Source organism: Rhamphochromis sp. 'chilingali' (genome assembly GCF_963969265.1).
Source record: "Rhamphochromis sp. 'chilingali' genome assembly, chromosome: 20".
Classification (NCBI taxonomy): Eukaryota; Metazoa; Chordata; class Actinopteri; order Cichliformes; family Cichlidae; genus Rhamphochromis; species Rhamphochromis sp. 'chilingali'.
This window is the reverse complement of record NC_137947.1, coordinates 2315315-2334111: the sequence shown is the minus strand read 5'-3', so window position 1 is coordinate 2334111 and position 18797 is coordinate 2315315. Positions and strand designations below refer to the sequence as shown.

Below are 18797 nucleotides of genomic sequence, written 5' to 3'. Positions count from 1 at the left end.
GTAGTTTGGGTCCAGACACGCTAATGACCAGACTTAAAGACCAAATTTCGGGTCACTTTTGCTGGTCCCAAGCCCCAATAAAGAAGCTAGCTTGAAGCTTGACATAAAAAACAATAATTGCTAAGAAAAGTGTAATTTGTAGTTCTAAATATATTCTAAATGCATTTAGATCGTTTTTACTCACTTTATGTCTCTTCCACGATGTTACGTCTCTCTCCTATGTTGGTTACAATTACATAAGCACTTAGCAGGACAGTGGAAAAACCCAGGGCCACAGTGATACTGAGAATTCCACGGTGTTCACTGTCTTCAGCAACCTTACGAGGGCCGGTTGAACGGCTACAGTCTTATCATACACGTGCAGTGTTCCTACAAGCCATAAGGTTACCTTGAGTGAGGAAGATGATGATTGAATGTCCGTCTGAGTCCATAGGTTGAGGTGCAAGCACATTTCTCCCATTCTCCACAGAGGGCAGTGGCGCATAGGTGTGACGTCACTAACACTTTAAAAGATAGAGTTTGCACAGATGTACAATCAAATCTTCTTCTATTTAAACACAAGAGACAGCAGGTCTATTTGCAGTGAGATGTAATACTCCGATGAATTTTAAACACGCTATAACATTTCACACATCGTTATGAGAGGAGCGTTTCTGAGGCAACGACAAAAGGCTGGTTTTCAAGGGGATATTTCTGAATTTTCTTTTTCGCTTTCCATCTTCTCTGCATCACAGCACAACAATTGGATTAATAAACCTGCAGCTGAATAGCAGCAAAGGGATTTCAAATATTGCTTCATCGCTAATAATTTCTGGTGTTTGTATCTAGTCATTTCTAGACAGTGCAGCCACTCCACCACTAAATATTCAATTTATGTCTGCAGCAAAATTCCAGCTTTTTTTATTCATTTTTCCCCCCCCCCCCCAAGCATGACTGAGTGCAGACAAATCTACATTGTGGTCATAACTGTGTTTACTGTTGTTTACTGATTTAATCCCCTTGAATACAGATGAGCCAGGATCACAGTTTTAATGAGTGCCAGGTGGGTGCAAAAATATGTTAATTCAAGGTCATGTCAAGGGGTTAAGACTCACTGTGTTTCAGGTCAGCGGAGCCACAGCTCTGACTACTGCCACCTGTGACCCACTATGTTATTACTTTAGAAGGAAGAGGTGAGGTGATAGCAATGATTAAACATCCACTTTGTTAAAAAGAGCTGAAAGTCAAATACTGGAAAGCCACGTGTACTATTGGATTTTACTTTGCTCCAAGCAGATCTAATCTATATTTCAGAGGGAAAGATCTTTGTCCCAGGCCAGCACTGCAAAATCATCTGAAGCAGTCATTTAACAGAGAACAAGCAGCAGTTAGCCACACTTTGGACAACCTCTCCACTAAGAAGCTGACCTACATTCTTAAAGCAGCCAACTTTGAATGCTAAATCCTGCTGGGTTAGAGTTGAGAGACACACAAAGAGAATTCTTCTTTATACATATTCTACTATGACTGCAGCGACAACTAATACTGTTGTCTAATGCTATCTGGACACTTGACTCTCAGGGCAGATGTTCATAATGATGATGACAAAAATGTGGCCAATGTTTTAACACAACCTGCACTAATGATTGTGAGGAATATTGAAGCTCTAACACCACATGTGTCTCATTCTTACATAATGCATCACAAGTATTACTAGGATCAATGAAAAATAAAGCATAGCTGTGCTTTTTAACCATCTGTATTGAACATCTGGATCTCTGCACTGTGACATAAAATAGAAATCTTATGTAGTACATAAAATTTTTCCCTTTCTCCATCACAGATTATAGACATTCGAAAAAAGTCAAACACTTAAAAACTGAAGACAATCTGTTTCGTCTCGTATTTTAAAAATGGCGTCAGGTGGTTGCTGTCAGTGCCTCTGTCAGTGCGCCCCAGGGTGGCTGTGGCTACAATGTAGCTTGCCATCACCAGTGTGTGAATGTGTGGATGACTGGATATGTAAAGCGCTTTGGGGTCCTTAAGGACTAGTAAAGCGCTATATAAATACAGGCCATTTACCATGCTGTGCACGTGATGAAATTGTATGTTTAATGATTTTTTTCCCTGCCATTATTCAGATTGAAGACTCGTGGAACACAAGTAATAACATGATTAAGTACTCACTCTAATGCGATTACTGAGTTCAGCAAAAGTAATGAGTTACCGTTAAAATACTGCATTAAAGACAAAGTAGTAATGCTTTAATGGCTAAAAATTATGATGCATGAACGCTTCCCGGCCAATGCAGCCTTGCAGTCTGCTGTATCATTTCTGTCAGACAACCTTCAAGTAACCCGTCTTAAATCTGACAGCCACCTTCTGCTTTTCCGACTTCATGCCGTTTCCTGCAGCACCACATGGCTTTTTGCTTTGACTCCTCAATCACTTTCAAATGAAAACAAACTGTCCCACAGAGGGACGGACAAACTTTTAAAAAGTCCAAAATAATCCTTTCAGGAAAAACAAAACAGGAACTACTACTCATTCTAAATCTGAGTGGGACTTGCAGCATATAAAACCAACTGTGGAGTCGACGCTGTTGTTTTAACATAAAGCACCGAGGCAATACTGTTCCTAAAATTCAGTGGGACAATTTTTCAAAAAAAAAAGGAAAATACTGTGTGGACTGAATTCCAAGCAGAAAGCTACACGACAAGAGTAAGTAATGCTTTTACCAGAAAGTACAGCACAGGAGGACTTACAACAGCCATTAAAATGCACCCACATTTGGGTTGAGCGACCTCTGCATCAAACAGAGAGCATTACTGTGGAGAGCACAGATACAGGACTTTCCACTGCAGCATTCAATTACAGCAGTGTGGTTCAGAATGCAAAAACAGCTGGTGATAGTACAAAAGAGCCGTGTAATGCAAAAAGATTGATGAGAACATACCTGTCTCTCCCCACAGTGTGTCATGACTATCAATTTGCACAGCGTGCTCATTATTCAACGCCAGCAAGCCTCTCACAACCTGCCAAAAAAGAAACTTAGATTAATGACATGCTGTTTCAGCAGAAAAAATAAAAAATCAAATAAACCCTTGAGAGGTTACAGTATACAAAATGCTAATCTTAAAAAACATTAACAAAAACGCGCATTCAAATAGTTGAACTTTAAAAGGGTCTTTTCTGCATGCAGGTTGACTTCACTTGGCCCAGTTATGGTATTCTAATCCAGGCCTTGGGAGCCAATTCCAGCTAACGAGGGAGCCAAACTAAACCTTGAGTCTACGTCTCACCGGGGCAGCTGAAGGCGCTGCACTGTTATCGATTGTGAATCTACATGCAATTCTGAACAGTACTTCTGGCTTTGAGTCATATTCACAGAGAACGCTGTGTGCTCATTTTTATTTTCTATATCTATAGTTCCTTCTGATCTTTAAAAAAAAATAAATCAGAAATTCTTTGTGAAGGCTGTTGTGAAACCATGCAAGAAAGAAAAGGTCTTGTCTCACTATTAAAACTGGAAAAACCAGGATCCTGTGTGGCTTAAAGTATGTTTTTTGTACATCCATGTTTTCTTTCTTTTGTAGCGAGAAACAGTACAAAAAAAGGGCATTTATGTCTATGGATCTGGTAAAATACATGCATGTGTGTCAGTCAGACCTGTGTGTGCCCCATGCTCGAGGCTGCAATCAAAGCCTGCTGCAGAGCTTTGCTCTTCAGAGAGCAGTCCTGCTGCTGCCCCTCAGCACTCCATTCTAGCTCCAGCAGGTACTGGATAATCTCAAGGTGTCCTCGTAGGGCAGCATGGACCAGAGCACACTGGCCACTCTTATCTACATGATCAACCTGGCAAAAAGAAGATTCTTGGTTTTAATAAACAGAAACAGCAAAAACCTGTGAGGTAAATATACCGTATGCATGGTTCAGACGCATTTTTCAAATTTAAGTAATTTTTACGCACTTTCAAAGTCCATTATCAAGCTTTTCCAGTACATTACCAAAAAAAGAATGAATGTTTCAATTTGCATTACCTCAATAAGACCATGTAAAAATTGAAACAAATCATCTTAGGTCGACTTAAAAGTCCTTTGTTCTCCTTTTGTTAAAACAGAGAAAAATGCACCACACGAAAACACTGAAAAAGGAAATGGTTGATTTATATGCATTGATTTATATGATTTATTTATATGCATATACAAACTCAAAACACATATTTCTCTTAAAACAGAAAGATGTGCAAATGTGAACAAATCAACTTAAAGATATTCAATCTCCACTTGACAAAAAACAACAACCACACAAAACAAGAAAACTGCACAAATTAATAAGTCTTTAATCATTAATAATAATTAATAATTTTTGTGACACAAAAATAGGAGACAGATGTTTGTTATTTTAACTAGTTAAGCACACATGCCCAGAGAAATGGGGGGAAAAGGGAGGAGACCACGTTTAATCGATTATAACACGAGGTCAGAAATATAAGTGCTGACATGAGTAGTGTCCACAGAAACCTCTGAATCTCAGCTAAAAACTCATGTAAACCATGTCTACAAACACCAAACAAAGCAAAGACACCAGACAGTTAAAAGAGCAGTTACTGCACCATGAATCTGTGGACAGGTAATATCCATATTTTGATTTATGATTTTCTGGAGTTAAATGTGAACTGAAGCATATTTTCAAACGTGTTATATGCTATAAAATACTTTTAAAAATTAGGTGAGGGAAATAAAAAATCATTTTTTCTATGTTTGAGTCACAGTAACTTTGACATAGTAACATCTGCAGTAATATTTACAGCTCTGATGACATCTCACCAGTGTTAGCTTTATTTTGACACCAAGACTGTTTACACAGAGTTTGTAATTGCAGAGAAATACATTTATTTTGGTCATTTCCTTTTCAAGCAGGAAGCTCACCCTTCTTGGTATACCCTTTAGATGAATACAGAGTTTTTAATTAAATACATATTCTTTAAATAATGTTCCCTTTTAGAAAAAGTAGGATAATTAAAAAAACAAAACATTTATTATAGCTCTGTCACGTAGAAAAAAACCTGTCTTTTTTCTGTGGTCTGTTATATAACATTAGGGGTGTTCGTGGCAATTAACTTTTTAATCGACTAAGCGGGTCAAGTAAGAAACACTTAAATATTAAGTTACATTTGAAAACTGTTTAAAAAAAAACATATCCCCATTCCACATTCCAAAATGTCATGTGACAATCTGATTGGCTTAGGAGCGATGATGTCACAAGGATGTCACAAGGATGTCACAAGGATCCTTTGAAGTTTTTCTATAAATAGGGGTGAGAAACAGCAATTTTCAGTTCGTTTCTTCGCAGCCTTTGTGTTTGCAGCCTTCAAACGTTGACTACAGAAAAATTTGGAAACCTCTCAGAGTCATCGGATACAAACGCCAACATGTATCCAAGATTACGGCAACCGAGACAAAAAGATTTCGCCGCCTCTCCTTCCACGCGTGGCCGGCCAATTTCTCCAAATGGCCTCTTATCCATCCAAAGGGCATTACAGGAGAGTAGGAATGAAAACAACCATCTCCAGAACAAAATTCGACAAATTGAAGAAGAAAAACGTCACCTGGAGAAGAAGTGCTTACAGATGGAAGCACAAAACAAACACCTGGAAGAAACACTACAGCGCCAGCCCGACATCAACATTATTAATGAGGGCTGGGGGATCAAGTTTGCTCAAGCCAGAGAGCAGATTGTATCCCTCATCAAAGAAAACAAGAAAAAGAGCGCTGAAGTTAAAGAAATGTCCGAGCAGCTTCAAGGCAGGAAAGCGACGATTGATCAAATGGAGTGGGATCTGCAATACATGGACCAAATGAATCACCTGCTCCAAAGAAAGCTTGATGAAGCTGAAGAAAAAAATAAAGAAGTCCTCCAACAGAAGGAACAACAGGACACAAAGCAAAAAGACCTGCAGCGCGAGCTCCAAGGCATGCAGGAAAAGTACAGAATGGTGAAGGCAGAGTTGGAACAAACATTGGTCCAAAATAAAGACCTCCTTCAAGAGAAAGAGCAACAGAAAGAAAGACTGCCAGAAGAAAAGTGCATTATCAAGGACTTTGAGAGTAAAAATCAAAAGTTGCAAGGATTCTGTGATGAACTGAAGGTCAAAACAAGTGAGCTGGAGGGAGAAAAGGAAACACTAGAAAAACGATGCTCACACATGCAGAAAAAGATTGATCACATGGCCAAAAACAACTCAGAGCTCATTAAGGGGATATTGTTGGAATTCAACAACTTGAAGCGGGAAAACACAGAAATGCAGGCCCAAAAGCAAAAACAAGACAAAACGCATGAGGACCTGCAGTGTACGCTCCGCGATATCCAGAAAAGAAATGAGCAGCTAGAAGGCCTGCACAAAGAAGATCAAGTGAGAAATGCAGACCTGCAGAAGGCAAAGCTGACACAGGAGGCAACATCCAAAGACCTCAAAGAAAAGCTTGAAGAAACACAAGCAACATTAGAACAGGTGGAACAAACATGCAAGAAACTAGAGAGGCAAAACACAGAAACCATCGATGAGTTGAGAACCCTCATCCTGGACAAAAAGGCGCTCGTGGAAAAGTCCATGAAAAAGAAGAAAAGATTCTTCAGCTTTTTCCGGTAGAGGGACAATACTGCTTCTTCAACTGATGTAGCCTCGTCTTGCTCCACCTCTGTTCACCCCCCCAACCAGTCCCGGCAGTTGACTGCCCCCTCCTGAGCCTGGTTCTGCCGGAGGTTTCTGCCCGTTTAAAGGCAGTTTTTCCTCCCCACTGTCGCCTAGTGCTTGCTCAGAGGGGATTGTTGGGGTTTTCTCTCCTCTACCTTGTTTCGTTATTTACTTGTTAACTTTTTGCTCTTACCTCATTTAACCTTGTTTCGTTATTTACTTGTTAACTTTTTGCTCTTACTTCATTTAACCTTGTTTCGTTATTTACTTGTTAACTTTTTGCTCTTACTTCATTTAACCTTGTTTCGTTATTTACTTGTTAACTTTTTGCTCTTACTACATTTAACCTTGTTTCTTTATTTACTTGTTAACTTTTTGCTCTTACTACATTTAACCTTGTTTCGTTATTTACTTGTTAACTTTTTGCTCTTACTTCATTTAACCTTGTTTCGTTATTTACTTGTTAACTTTTTGCTCTTACCTCATTTAACCTTGTTTCGTTATTTACTTGTTAACTTTTTGCTCTTACTTCATTTAACCTTGTTTCGTTATTTACTTGTTAACTTTTTGCTCTTACTTCATTTAACCTTGTTTCTTTATTTACTTGTTAACTTTTTGCTCTTACCTCATTTAACCTTGTTTCATTATTTACTTGTTAACTTTTTGCTCTTACTTCATTTAACCTTGTTTCGTTATTTACTTGTTAACTTTTTGCTCTTACTTCATTTAACCTTGTTTCTTTATTTACTTGTTAACTTTTTGCTCTTACTTCATTTAACCTTGTTTCGTTATTTACTTGTTAACTTTTTGCTCTTACCTCATTTAACCTTGTTTCGTTATTTACTTGTTAACTTTTTGCTCTTACTTCATTTAACCTTGTTTCGTTATTTACTTGTTAACTTTTTGCTCTTACTTCATTTAACCTTGTTTCTTTATTTACTTGTTAACTTTTTGCTCTTACCTCATTTAACCTTGTTTCATTATTTACTTGTTAACTTTTTGCTCTTACTTCATTTAACCTTGTTTCGTTATTTACTTGTTAACTTTTTGCTCTTACTTCATTTAACCTTGTTTCTTTATTTACTTGTTAACTTTTTGCTGTTTCGTTATTTACTTGTTAACTTTTTGCTCTTACTTCATTTAACCTTGTTTCTTTATTTACTTGTTAACTTTTTGCTCTTACCTCATTTAACCTTGTTTCATTATTTACTTGTTAACTTTTTGCTCTTACTTCATTTAACCTTGTTTCGTTATTTACTTGTTAACTTTTTGCTCTTACTTCATTTAACCTTGTTTCTTTATTTACTTGTTAACTTTTTGCTGTTTCGTTATTTACTTGTTAACTTTTTGCTCTTACTTCATTTAACCTTGTTTCTTTATTTACTTGTTAACTTTTTGCTCTTACCTCATTTAACCTTGTTTCGTTATTTACTTGTTAACTTTTTGCTCTTACTTCATTTAACCTTGTTTCTTTATTTACTTGTTAACTTTTTGCTCTTACCTCATTTAACCTTGTTTCGTTATTTACTTGTTAACTTTTTGCTCTTACTTCATTTAACCTTGTTTCTTTATTTACTTGTTAACTTTTTGCTCTTACTTCATTTAACCTTGTTTCTTTATTTACTTGTTAACTTTTTGCTCTTACCTCATTTAACCTTGTTTCGTTATTTACTTGTTAACTTTTTGCTCTTACTTCATTTAACCTTGTTTCTTTATTTACTTGTTAACTTTTTGCTGTTTCGTTATTTACTTGTTAACTTTTTGCTCTTACTTCATTTAACCTTGTTTCTTTATTTACTTGTTAACTTTTTGCTCTTACCTCATTTAACCTTGTTTCATTATTTACTTGTTAACTTTTTGCTCTTACTTCATTTAACCTTGTTTCGTTATTTACTTGTTAACTTTTTGCTCTTACTTCATTTAACCTTGTTTCTTTATTTACTTGTTAACTTTTTGCTGTTTCGTTATTTACTTGTTAACTTTTTGCTCTTACTTCATTTAACCTTGTTTCTTTATTTACTTGTTAACTTTTTGCTCTTACCTCATTTAACCTTGTTTCATTATTTACTTGTTAACTTTTTGCTCTTACTTCATTTAACCTTGTTTCTTTATTTACTTGTTAACTTTTTGCTCTTACCTCATTTAACCTTGTTTCGTTATTTACTTGTTAACTTTTTGCTCTTACTTCATTTAACCTTGTTTCGTTATTTACTTGCTTGTTTAACTTTTTTTTCAACTTATCTAACAAAATAAAACAGTTGAATTTATCCTTTGAGTATTGTTCATCTAATCTTTACAGAGTTTTTCCAAAACACTTTCAAACATTCAGATCTGTCTTTCATTTTCTTCTTGAAACCTCATGAACGGTGAACTAAAAACTCTGGAACATGGTTTGAAACACTGAAATTGTTTCAGCTGAAACTGGCAAAGTCATACGTGCGTGTGTGAGTGTCACAGGTGATATGGTGTCATTAGTCCGGTCATCATGTTTAGGCTCATTCACTCCAGAATTATTTAGGCCAAATCTTTAAAACAGTGTCACTGCACACACATTTCAATCACACAAATGCAGGATTAATTCTTTGCAGTATTTTATCTGATTTATTATGAGAATGTCACGCCTGATCATTTGCACCCACAACATCAAAAATGGGGGCAAAAGAGAGGAGACCACGTTTAATCGATTATAACACGAGGTCAGAAATATAAGTGCTGACATGAGTAGTGTCCACAGAAACCTCTGAATCTCAGCTAAAAACTCATGTAAACCATGTCTACAAACACCAAACAAAGCAAAGACACCAGACAGTTAAAAGAGCAGTTACTGCACCATGAATCTGTGGACAGGTAATATCCCTATTTTGATTTATGATTTTCTGGAGTTAAATGTGAACCAAAGCATATTTTCAAACGTGTTATATGCTATAAAATACTTTTAAAAATTAGGTGAGGGAAATAAAAAATCATTTTTTCTATGTTTGAGTCACAGTAACTTTGACATAGTAACATCTGCAGTAATATTTACAGCTCTGATGACATCTCACCAGTGTTAGCTTTATTTTGACACCAAGACTGTTTACACAGAGTTTGTAATTGCAGAGAAATACATTTATTTTGGTCATTTCCTTTTCAAGCAGGAAGCTCACCCTTCTTGGTATACCCTTTAGATGAATACAGAGTTTTTAATTAAATACATATTCTTTAAATAATGTTCCCTTTTAGAAAAAGTAGGATAATTAAAAAAACAAAACATTTATTATAGCTCTGTCACGTAGAAAAAAACCTGTCTTTTTTCTGTGGTCTGTTATATAACATTAGGGGTGTTCGTGGCAATTAACTTTTTAATCGACTAAGCGGGTCAAGTAAGAAACACTTAAATATTAAGTTACATTTGAAAACTGTTTAAAAAAAAACATATCCCCATTCCACATTCCAAAATGTCATGTGACAATCTGATTGGCTTAGGAGTGATGATGTCACAAGGATGTCACAAGGATGTCACAAGGATCCTTTGAAGTTTTTCTATAAATAGGGGTGAGAAACAGCAATTTTCAGTTCGTTTCTTCGCAGCCTTTGTGTTTGCAGCCTTCAAACGTTGACTACAGAAAAATTTGGAAACCTCTCAGAGTCATCGGATACAAACGCCAACATGTATCCAAGATTACGGCAACCGAGACAAAAAGATTTCGCCGCCTCTCCTTCCACGCGTGGCCGGCCAATTTCTCCAAATGGCCTCTTATCCATCCAAAGGGCATTACAGGAGAGTAGGAATGAAAACAACCATCTCCAGAACAAAATTCGACAAATTGAAGAAGAAAAACGTCACCTGGAGAAGAAGTGCTTACAGATGGAAGCACAAAACAAACACCTGGAAGAAACACTACAGCGCCAGCCCGACATCAACATTATTAATGAGGGCTGGGGGATCAAGTTTGCTCAAGCCAGAGAGCAGATTGTATCCCTCATCAAAGAAAACAAGAAAAAGAGCGCTGAAGTTAAAGAAATGTCCGAGCAGCTTCAAGGCAGGAAAGCGACGATTGATCAAATGGAGTGGGATCTGCAATACATGGACCAAATGAATCACCTGCTCCAAAGAAAGCTTGATGAAGCTGAAGAAAAAAATAAAGAAGTCCTCCAACAGAAGGAACAACAGGACACAAAGCAAAAAGACCTGCAGCGCGAGCTCCAAGGCATGCAGGAAAAGTACAGAATGGTGAAGGCAGAGTTGGAACAAACATTGGTCCAAAATAAAGACCTCCTTCAAGAGAGAGAGCAACAGAAAGAAAGACTGCCAGAAGAAAAGTGCATTATCAAGGACTTTGAGAGTAAAAATCAAAAGTTGCAAGGATTCTGTGATGAACTGAAGGTCAAAACAAGTGAGCTGGAGGGAGAAAAGGAAACACTAGAAAAACGATGCTCACACATGCAGAAAAAGCTTGATCACATGGCCAAAAACAACTCAGAGCTCATTAAGGGGATATTGTTGGAATTCAACAACTTGAAGCGGGAAAACACAGAAATGCAGGCCCAAAAGCAAAAACAAGACAAAACGCATGAGGACCTGCAGTGTACGCTCCGCGATATCCAGAAAAGAAATGAGCAGCTAGAAGGCCTGCACAAAGAAGATCAAGTGAGAAATGCAGACCTGCAGAAGGCAAAGCTGACACAGGAGGCAACATCCAAAGACCTCAAAGAAAAGCTTGAAGAAACACAAGCAACATTAGAACAGGTGGAACAAACATGCAAGAAACTAGAGAGGCAAAACACAGAAACCATCGATGAGTTGAGAACCCTCATCCTGGACAAAAAGGCGCTCGTGGAAAAGTCCATGAAAAAGAAGAAAAGATTCTTCAGCTTTTTCCGGTAGAGGGACAATACTGCTTCTTCAACTGATGTAGCCTCGTCTTGCTCCACCTCTGTTCACCCCCCCAACCAGTCCCGGCAGTTGACTGCCCCCTCCTGAGCCTGGTTCTGCCGGAGGTTTCTGCCCGTTTAAAGGCAGTTTTTCCTCCCCACTGTCGCCTAGTGCTTGCTCAGAGGGGATTGTTGGGGTTTTCTCTCCTCTACCTTGTTTCGTTATTTACTTGTTAACTTTTTGCTCTTACCTCATTTAACCTTGTTTCGTTATTTACTTGTTAACTTTTTGCTCTTACCTCATTTAACCTTGTTTCTTTATTTACTTGTTAACTTTTTGCTGTTTCGTTATTTACTTGTTAACTTTTTGCTCTTACTTCATTTAACCTTGTTTCTTTATTTACTTGTTAACTTTTTGCTCTTACCTCATTTAACCTTGTTTCATTATTTACTTGTTAACTTTTTGCTCTTACTTCATTTAACCTTGTTTCGTTATTTACTTGTTAACTTTTTGCTCTTACTTCATTTAACCTTGTTTCTTTATTTACTTGTTAACTTTTTGCTGTTTCGTTATTTACTTGTTAACTTTTTGCTCTTACTTCATTTAACCTTGTTTCTTTATTTACTTGTTAACTTTTTGCTCTTACCTCATTTAACCTTGTTTCGTTATTTACTTGTTAACTTTTTGCTCTTACTTCATTTAACCTTGTTTCTTTATTTACTTGTTAACTTTTTGCTCTTACCTCATTTAACCTTGTTTCGTTATTTACTTGTTAACTTTTTGCTCTTACTTCATTTAACCTTGTTTCTTTATTTACTTGTTAACTTTTTGCTCTTACCTCATTTAACCTTGTTTCATTATTTACTTGTTAACTTTTTGCTCTTACCTCATTTAACCTTGTTTCGTTATTTACTTGCTTGTTTAACTTTTTTTTCAACTTATCTAACAAAATAAAACAGTTGAATTTATCCTTTGAGTATTGTTCATCTAATCTTTACAGAGTTTTTCCAAAACACTTTCAAACATTCAGATCTGTCTTTCATTTTCTTCTTGAAACCTCATGAACGGTGAACTAAAAACTCTGGAACATGGTTTGAAACACTGAAATTGTTTCAGCTGAAACTGGCAAAGTCATACGTGCGTGTGTGAGTGTCACAGGTGATATGGTGTCATTAGTCCGGTCATCATGTTTAGGCTCATTCACTCCAGAATTATTTAGGCCAAATCTTTAAAACAGTGTCACTGCACACACATTTCAATCACACAAATGCAGGATTAATTCTTTGCAGTATTTTATCTGATTTATTATGAGAATGTCACGCCTGATCATTTGCACCCACAACATCAAAAATGGGGGCAAAAGAGAGGAGACCACGTTTAATCGATTATAACACGAGGTCAGAAATATAAGTGCTGACATGAGTAGTGTCCACAGAAACCTCTGAATCTCAGCTAAAAACTCATGTAAACCATGTCTACAAACACCAAACAAAGCAAAGACACCAGACAGTTAAAAGAGCAGTTACTGCACCATGAATCTGTGGACAGGTAATATCCCTATTTTGATTTATGATTTTCTGGAGTTAAATGTGAACCAAAGCATATTTTCAAACGTGTTATATGCTATAAAATACTTTTAAAAATTAGGTGAGGGAAATAAAAAATCATTTTTTCTATGTTTGAGTCACAGTAACTTTGACATAGTAACATCTGCAGTAATATTTACAGCTCTGATGACATCTCACCAGTGTTAGCTTTATTTTGACACCAAGGCCCTGTTTCAGGAAGCCGGTTTAGTGGAAAAACTGAGTAAGTATACCCTGAGTTAACGAAAACTCTGGGTTTTCGGTTTCACAAAGCGAGTTCAGCTGCAGCCTGAGTGAGTCACTATGACGACACACTCCGTGAAGCTAACCTGCCCCCTAGCAGGTTTACTACAACTAACCCTGACTGTCTCCGCCCCTTTGTCGGAAACCTGACAGTAGGAAGTGTCGGACATGGCGTGCCACTTCCTTGAAGAGCCAGTAGATCGTGAAGCCCAAATTCTCCGCAGAGCTCTCCGCCGGGAGAGAGTGATCAGAGCGCGTTTGGACATTTTATCATTTCCTGATGATTTTCTGTGCGAACGTTACCGTTTCTCAGCACAATCTATAATTTATTTGGATAACATCCTCAGGCCATATATTACGCATGTGACACATCGCGGACATGCTCTCAGTTCTGTGCATATTATTTGTATTGCACTTCGGTTTCTTGCAAACGGGAGCTTTCTGTATAATATTGGTGACGCTGAGCACGTTTCCAAGGCTACCGTCTGTCGGGCAGTCAGGAATGTTACAGTTGCACTGAAACGTCTCCTGTACTCGTCTGTGGTGTTCCCCGGTCACAGACCCACAAGATTTATCAAAGAGGGATGCCACAAAATTGCAGGTATCAGGATGACCAAAACTTAATGTATGATGTGGTGATACTTGGACTACTACTTAAATTGCACATTTATTTTCACGGTTCCCAGGCGTGATTGGCTATACAGATGGCACTCACATTCCAATCATTGCTCCTTCAGTAAATGAAGGAGACTATGTGAACAGGAAGTCTTTACACAGCATTAATGTACAGGTACATAGTTCCCTGTAGCATGTCAAACTAACAAATTATTTCATTATAGTAATGGATGCTAATTTGTGTTCTCTGCACTGTGAAGATCATATGTGATGCTGCCAACATTATCACAAATGTGGAAGCCAAGTGGCCAGGCTCTGTCCATGACTCACAAATATTCCGTGAATGTACACTGAGCACAAAATTTGGACATGGTGAGTTGAGAATACTTTAAAATATATAAAGACCAATTGCTTCAGGGACATTTGAACTGAAGTGTACCCTTCTGTCTTAGGAGAGTTCACTGGCTACTTGCTTGGTGATAGGGGGTATCCATGTTTACCCTATTTGCTTACCCCTTACCCTGACCCTGAACCGGGCCCACAGCAGCGATATAATCTGGCTAATTGCAGGACAAGAGCCAGAATTGAAATGACTATCGGAATGCTTAAGGCCCGGTTCCAGTGCCTGCAAAGACTCAGGGTCACCCCAGAAAGGGCATGTGACATTATTGTGGCATGTGTGATTCTTCACAACATTGCCACAATTAGAGGAGAACACTGTCCTTCTGAACCAAACATCAGCAGTGATCCAAACCATGAACATCCTGACCCTCCCACGGACATACAAGATGGAAGCGCAGTCAGAGACACCATATGTCACAATCATTTCCTTTGACCCATCACCTCAACATGTTGAAAGAAGAATAAACAGATTTTTTGTTCAACTGGCTTTATTGGTCGCCTGTGTTTCCTGTACACAAAGTATTAAAAGATGTAAACCTCATAAAGTGTCTCTGTTGCTTCCTCCTCTGTAACAGCTGTCAATGTTTCTTCATTATTTTCCTGTAGTAAAGAAATAGACAACATTGCTGTTCTACTGTAAACTCATATAATCTGTGGAGTATTACTCACAACTGCATGTTGGTCTGGCTCAACAGGAGGCTGCACCAGATGCAGTACACCATCACCATCAACTGATAGAATATGAGGTTTATACAGGTCACTTATAACTTACAAGGGACCAAATGGCAATTAACAAACATACCAAGCACCTTACACTTCATTGTCATTATGCTCTCAAAGACAACCAAGGCTGAGGGAAGGCAAAATCAGTCGGAAAATAACTTCACTACAAAATAATTCATTATGGTAAAGAGTTTATCAAATGAATGTGTCGCACTGCAAAGGTGACTGTGAAGAAAGGATGTATGCACATCATGTATTATTTTGAATTTACCCCTTATGTAGGCACTTGTGTCTTGCGGGGTTATTGACTCAGAGGATGTCCCCGCAGAGATGCCTTCAGCCACAGGACGCCCACTGTTTTGGCTGAGGGCCAACTGCTCAGCCTCTGTGAGTGGTGGTGGTGGAGGACCCCCACCTGTTTTTCGGGCCTCCGCTTTTTTTCTGTTGGCTATAACGGGCCACATTTGAGCATACAGAGTAAGCAAATATGTACTTGTAATGTGCTCAGATAATTTCAATAAGTGCTTACAGAAAGAAAATTAATGTAGCCTCTAACTGCAATTGATTTACATGGGACAAACAGACCAAGCACTATGGCTCATAATACAATTACACCTTACCTGTTTGGACTATATTTTTATATTTCATTTTTACTTGCTGCCAGGCACGTTTGGGGCCTGTTGGGTTGCACCTGCGCTCACATCACATCACAAAATAAAATGTATAAAATAACAAATAAAATAACATATGATAAAATAACGTGTTAAATGGGTGGAAATCCCTAGATCAATGTTTATATTAACACTCACGCATTGACTCTGTCGGCTATGTTTTGCCATGCATGCTCCCTTTCTTTTGCAGCTGTGGCTGTGTTACTTTTTTCCGCGGAATTTGCATGTTATCGGCATATGCTGCCATCAGAATTTCGGCCTCAAGCGCTGTGAAATACATTGACCGCGACTTCTTTCCCTCCGTCTCCATGGTGACTCGCTTAATCTGTGCTCCGCTTATCAGGGCTTTATGTATCCTCGTCCGCGCGCTTCACTTGGGGTTAAAGCAACTCCGCGTTGACTGAACTAATTGTTATCAGCCTTTCTGAAACGGAATATTCCGAGTTGGACAATTCGGGGTTACTCAACCGTGAGTGTCGTTTTTCACTCTGAGTTTTCCAAACCGGCTTCCTGAAACAGGGCCCAAGACTGTTTACACAGAGTTTGTAATTGCAGAGAAATACATTTATTTTGGTCATTTCCTTTTCAAGCAGGAAGCTCACCCTTCTTGGTATACCCTTTAGATGAATACAGAGTTTTTAATTAAATACATATTCTTTAAATAATGTTCCCTTTTAGAAAAAGTAGGATAATTAAAAAAACAAAACATTTATTATAGCTCTGTCACGTAGAAAAAAACCTGTCTTTTTTCTGTGGTCTGTTATATAACATTAGGGGTGTTCGTGGCAATTAACTTTTTAATCGACTAAGCGGGTCAAGTAAGAAACACTTAAATATTAAGTTACATTTGAAAACTGTTTAAAAAAAAACATATCCCCATTCCACATTCCAAAATGTCATGTGACAATCTGATTGGCTTAGGAGTGATGATGTCACAAGGATGTCACAAGGATGTCACAAGGATGTCACAAGGATCCTTTGAAGTTTTTCTATAAATAGGGGTGAGAAACAGCAATTTTCAGTTCGTTTCTTCGCAGCCTTTGTGTTTGCAGCCTTCAAACGTTGACTACAGAAAAATTTGGAAACCTCTCAGAGTCATCGGATACAAACGCCAACATGTATCCAAGATTACGGCAACCGAGACAAAAAGATTTCGCCGCCTCTCCTTCCACGCGTGGCCGGCCAATTTCTCCAAATGGCCTCTTATCCATCCAAAGGGCATTACAGGAGAGTAGGAATGAAAACAACCATCTCCAGAACAAAATTCGACAAATTGAAGAAGAAAAACGTCACCTGGAGAAGAAGTGCTTACAGATGGAAGCACAAAACAAACACCTGGAAGAAACACTACAGCGCCAGCCCGACATCAACATTATTAATGAGGGCTGGGGGATCAAGTTTGCTCAAGCCAGAGAGCAGATTGTATCCCTCATCAAAGAAAACAAGAAAAAGAGCGCTGAAGTTAAAGAAATGTCCGAGCAGCTTCAAGGCAGGAAAGCGACGATTGATCAAATGGAGTGGGATCTGCAATACATGGACCAAATGAATCACCTGCTCCAAAGAAAGCTTGATGAAGCTGAAGAAAAAAATAAAGAAGTCCTCCAACAGAAGGAACAACAGGACACAAAGCAAAAAGACCTGCAGCGCGAGCTCCAAGGCATGCAGGAAAAGTACAGAATGGTGAAGGCAGAGTTGGAACAAACATTGGTCCAAAATAAAGACCTCCTTCAAGAGAAAGAGCAACAGAAAGAAAGACTGCCAGAAGAAAAGTGCATTATCAAGGACTTTGAGAGTAAAAATCAAAAGTTGCAAGGATTCTGTGATGAACTGAAGGTCAAAACAAGTGAGCTGGAGGGAGAAAAGGAAACACTAGAAAAACGATGCTCACACATGCAGAAAAAGATTGATCACATGGCCAAAAACAACTCAGAGCTCATTAAGGGGATATTGTTGGAATTCAACAACTTGAAGCGGGAAAACACAGAAATGCAGGCCCAAAAGCAAAAACAAGACAAAACGCATGAGGACCTGCAGTGTACGCTCCGCGATATCCAGAAAAGAAATGAGCAGCTAGAAGGCCTGCACAAAGAAGATCAAGTGAGAAATGCAGACCTGCAGAAGGCAAAGCTGACACAGGAGGCAACATCCAAAGACCTCAAAGAAAAGCTTGAAGAAACACAAGCAACATTAGAACAGGTGGAACAAACATGCAAGAAACTAGAGAGGCAAAACACAGAAACCATCGATGAGTTGAGAACCCTCATCCTGGACAAAAAGGCGCTCGTGGAAAAGTCCATGAAAAAGAAGAAAAGATTCTTCAGCTTTTTCCGGTAGAGGGACAATACTGCTTCTTCAACTGATGTAGCCTCGTCTTGCTCCACCTCTGTTCACCCCCCCAACCAGTCCCGGCAGTTGACTGCCCCCTCCTGAGCCTGGTTCTGCCGGAGGTTTCTGCCCGTTTAAAGGCAGTTTTTCCTCCCCACTGTCGCCTAGTGCTTGCTCAGAGGGGATTGTTGGGGTTTTCTCTCCTCTACCTTGTTTCGTTATTTACTTGTTAACTTTTTGCTCTTACCTCATTTAACCTTGTTTCGTTATTTACTTGTTAACTTTTTGCTCTTACTTCATTTAACCTTGTTTCGTTATTTACTTGCTTGTTTAACTTTTTTTTCAACTTATCTAACAAAATAAAACAGTTGAATTTATCCTTTGAGTATTGTTCATCTAATCTTTACAGAGTTTTTCCAAAACACTTTCAAACATTCAGATCTGTCTTTCATTTTCTTCTTGAAACCTCATGAACGGTGAACTAAAAACTCTGGAACATGGTTTGAAACACTGAAATTGTTTCAGCTGAAACTGGCAAAGTCATACGTGCGTGTGTGAGTGTCACAGGTGATATGGTGTCATTAGTCCGGTCATCATGTTTAGGCTCATTCACTCCAGAATTATTTAGGCCAAATCTTTAAAACAGTGTCACTGCACACACATTTCAATCACACAAATGCAGGATTAATTCTTTGCAGTAT

The 18797-nt window shown here is 38.3% G+C and overlaps 1 protein-coding gene across 1 annotated transcript in view; it reads right to left on the bottom strand.

The window, feature by feature from the left end:
• The window catches only part of LOC308388765 (uncharacterized protein), a gene marked incomplete at its 5' end in the record, with an annotated part of 223159 nt that overhangs the window by 108194 nt on the left and 96168 nt on the right, over positions 1-18797 (bottom strand). Inside the window, 2 exons of the mRNA XM_080869659.1 lie at positions 2936-3014; positions 3649-3834. Of these exons, the coding sequence (XP_080725785.1) occupies positions 2936-3014; positions 3649-3834 (265 nt within the window). The remainder of the gene's footprint in view (positions 1-2935; positions 3015-3648; positions 3835-18797) is intronic.